Source organism: Otolemur garnettii, unplaced genomic scaffold, assembly GCF_000181295.1.
Source record: "Otolemur garnettii isolate 467f Iridium unplaced genomic scaffold, OtoGar3 scaffold00132, whole genome shotgun sequence".
Lineage (NCBI taxonomy): Eukaryota > Metazoa > Chordata > Mammalia > Primates > Galagidae > Otolemur > Otolemur garnettii.
The window spans coordinates 1,854,020-1,857,355 of NW_003852527.1; the positions used below are offsets into that span (position 1 = coordinate 1,854,020).

At 42.0% G+C, this 3,336-nt stretch overlaps 1 protein-coding gene across 3 annotated transcripts in view; it reads left to right on the top strand.

Moving 5' to 3' along the window:
- PNISR (PNN interacting serine and arginine rich protein) overlaps positions 1-3,336 on the top strand; it is a 35,176-nt gene that overhangs the window by 20,272 nt on the left and 11,568 nt on the right. For all 3 annotated transcript variants that reach the window (XR_002775361.1, XM_012810388.2, XM_023518219.1), the window contains exon 7: positions 2,116-2,306. Coding sequence is in view for 2 of the 3 variants with exons in the window: in XM_012810388.2 (XP_012665842.1) it covers positions 2,116-2,306 (191 nt within the window). In the remaining variant the exon portion in view is untranslated. The remainder of the gene's footprint in view (positions 1-2,115; positions 2,307-3,336) is intronic.

Here is a 3,336-nt window from a genome sequence, read left to right on the forward strand (position 1 = left end):
CCTCGGTAGAGTGCTGTGGCATCACAGCTCACAGCAACCTCAAACTCTTGGGCTCAAGCAATTCTCTTGCCCCAGCTTCCCTTGTTAGCTGGGACGACAGGTGCCTGCCACAATGCCTGGCTATTTTTTGTTTGTTTGTTTGTTTAGCAGGCTCAGGCTGGGTCCAAACCCAGCAGCCCCAGTGCATGTGTCTGGTGTCCTAACTGCTGAGCTATGGGTGCCACGCCGCTTCTTGAACTTTTTTAATTTCATGACACATTTGAACCTATAGTTAAACTTTTCCTTGCACATTTAAATTATATTGATCAAAAAAAGTAAAAAAAGAATATACTTAACTGTGTTTTGAACTTCTTTAATCTTCATATATTTTCATGGCACACCTAAAGATCCTCTCATAGCACACCAGTTGAAAAATCACTGTATTAGACCTAACTTACTTCCAGTGAAAAATGACATATTTATGCCACATTATGTCTGGAAAGTCCCAATTCATCCCGCATTTAATGGACCAAAACACATAGGTCTTTCCTCTCTATATTTTAGGAAGATTCTAACTTTGTCCTTTTTTAAAAAAAAAAGCTAAATAATACTTTTGAAATGAATTTTTACTTGGTGTAAAAATGAGACTTGTGTATTTACGTCTGTATTTACATCTTATGAAGGAGCTTAGTATAAAAATTTGTCTCTGAAGTAGATTTCATCACCTTTTACTTGATTTTTAACTTTAGGCAAATTACTTAATCTCTTTGTGCCTCACTTTCCTCACCTGTAAAAGGGATTGAGTGATCTCTGAGAGTTTTTTTTTTTTTTAAGAGATAGAGTCTCATTTTGTTCCCCTCAGTAGAGTGCTATGGCATCACAGCTCACAGCAACCTCCAGCTCTTGGGGTTAGGCAGTTCTCCTGCCTCAGCCTCCCAAATAGCTGGGACTGCAGGCGCCTACCACAGCATCCGGCTATTTTTTTGTTGTAGTTTGGTCAGGGCCAGGTTTGAACCCACCACTCCTGGTATATGAGGCCGGTGCCCTACTCACTGAGCCACAGGTACCCGCCAATCTCTGAGAGTTTTTATAAGGATTAAATGAGAGACTTGAGCGGTACCTATGGCTCAGTGTAGGGCAGCAGCCCCATATACCGAGGGTGGAAGGTTTGAACCTGGCCCCAGCTAGGTAAAACAGCAATGAGAATTGCAACAAAAAATAGCCAGGCGTTGTGGCAGGTGCCTCTTGTCCCAGCTACTCAGGAAGCGGAGGCAAGAGAATCGCCTAAGCCTAGGAGTTGGAGGTTGCTTTGAGCTGTGTGATGCCACAGTACTCTACCGAGGGCAACAAAGTGAGACTCTTGTCTCAAAAAAATAAAATAAATGAGAGACTTAATGTGCTTTCATTGTGTCCTGTCAAATTGTATTAGGACAGTGTTCCCTGCTATTATTAAAAGTAATGGTTTTTAAGAAAAACATGATGGGTCCAGCACGGTAGCTTATGCCTATAATCCTAGCACTCTGGGAGGCGGAGGCAGGTGGATTGCCTAAGCTCATGAGTTTGAGACAAGCCTGAGCAAGATTGGGTCTCTACTAAAAGTAGAAAAACTGAGGCAAGAGGATCGCTTGAGCCCACGAGTTGGAGGTTGCTGTGAGCTATGGTGATGCCGTGGCACTCTACCCAGGGCAACAGCTTGAAATTCTGTCAACAAAAAAAAAAAAAGCATGATGTTTTTTTTTTTTTTTGAGACAGAGCCTCAAGCTGTCCCCCTGGGCAGAGTGCCGTGGCATTACAGCTCACAGCAACCTCCAACTCCTGAGCTCAAGCGAGTCTCCTGCCTCAGCCTCCCAAGTAGCTGGGACCACAGGCGCCCGCCACAACGCCGGGCTATTTTTTGGTTGCAGCCGTCATTGTTGTTTGGCGGGTCCGGGCTGGGGATTCGAACCCGCCACCTTGGGTGTACGTGGCTAGCGCCTTAGCCGGTTGAGCTATAGGCGCTGAGCCGAAGCATGATGTTTAATGGGATGCTTTTTTTCTTTTTCAATTTACTCACAATGTTTGTAGAAATTCAAGAATAAGGACCTCTCATGTGTTTATTATGATTTTTACTCACTTTATTTTTTCCATGTAAAACAGATGCAGTAAAACGCAGGACTCTTCCAGCTTGGATTCGTGAAGGTCTTGAAAAAATGGAACGTGAAAAGCAGAAGAAGTTGGAAAAAGAGAGAATGGAACAACAACGTTCACAGTTGTCAAAAAAAGAAAAGAAGGCCACAGAGGATGCTGAAGGAGGAGATGGCCCTCGTTTGCCTCAGAGAAGTAAATTTGTAAGTAACATTCCCCTGACATGAAATGTGATAATTTTGTCAGTGTGAAAAGTTTATTTAGATAGATATTTTAGCCTATAGAAAACTACTAATGTTCCTAAAATTCACTAAGTATATTGGGGATTATGTTTTTATGTATGCATTAGTGAAGATGGAGCAAGGAAAAGAAAGGGGGGTCTAGGAGGCTGAGGTAAATGGATCTTTTGAACTCAGGAGTATGAGACCAGCATGAGCAAGAGCGAGACCCCGTTTCTACTAAAAACAGAAAAATTAGCCAGGTGTGGTGGCAGGTGCCTGTATTCCCAGCTACTTGGGAGACTGAAGCAAGAGGATCTCTTGAGCCTAAGAGTTTGAAGTTGCTGTGAGTTGTGATGCCATGGCACACAATGTGAGGAACAATGTGAGACTCTGTCTCAAAAAAAAAAAAAAAAGGCAGGAAGGCAATGGGTTTACAAACATTGCGTTCCAGAAAGAGAGTTCATGGGTTGGTGGATAGGTCTTATCTTGATAAACCAGTATATATTCATTATATGTGGTACATTTAACTCCCTAGTGGTGGATTATAAAACAAAATACATAAAATGGCAATAGAGAAAGAAATCTGCTTTTTATGAATATTTTAATATATACTTATACTTGAGGATGTAATAATTTTTTTGATATGAGAGCTGAAAATAATGTTTTAAGTCTTTGTTCAGTAGATGGCATAAATAGTTTAGGAACTTTTTTATTTAGCAGTTATGTTCTGCTAGATGGTGTGACAGCCACAGCACTGGCTGGTATATAACTCAGGAAATGAGTCTTTCTGCCAAGGCTATTTTCTGCTTTAGAAATAAGGAGAGTAGGTATTTAGATATTGGCAGGTATGGGTTTTGCTTCAATTCCATAAATTACTTGTCTTTTAACTCAAAACCCATTGCCGGCTCTGCGCCTGTGGCTCAAGTAGCTAAGGCGCCAGCCACATACACCTAAGGTGGCGGGTTTGAATCCAGACCGGCCCGCCAAACAACAGTGATGGCTGCAACCAAAA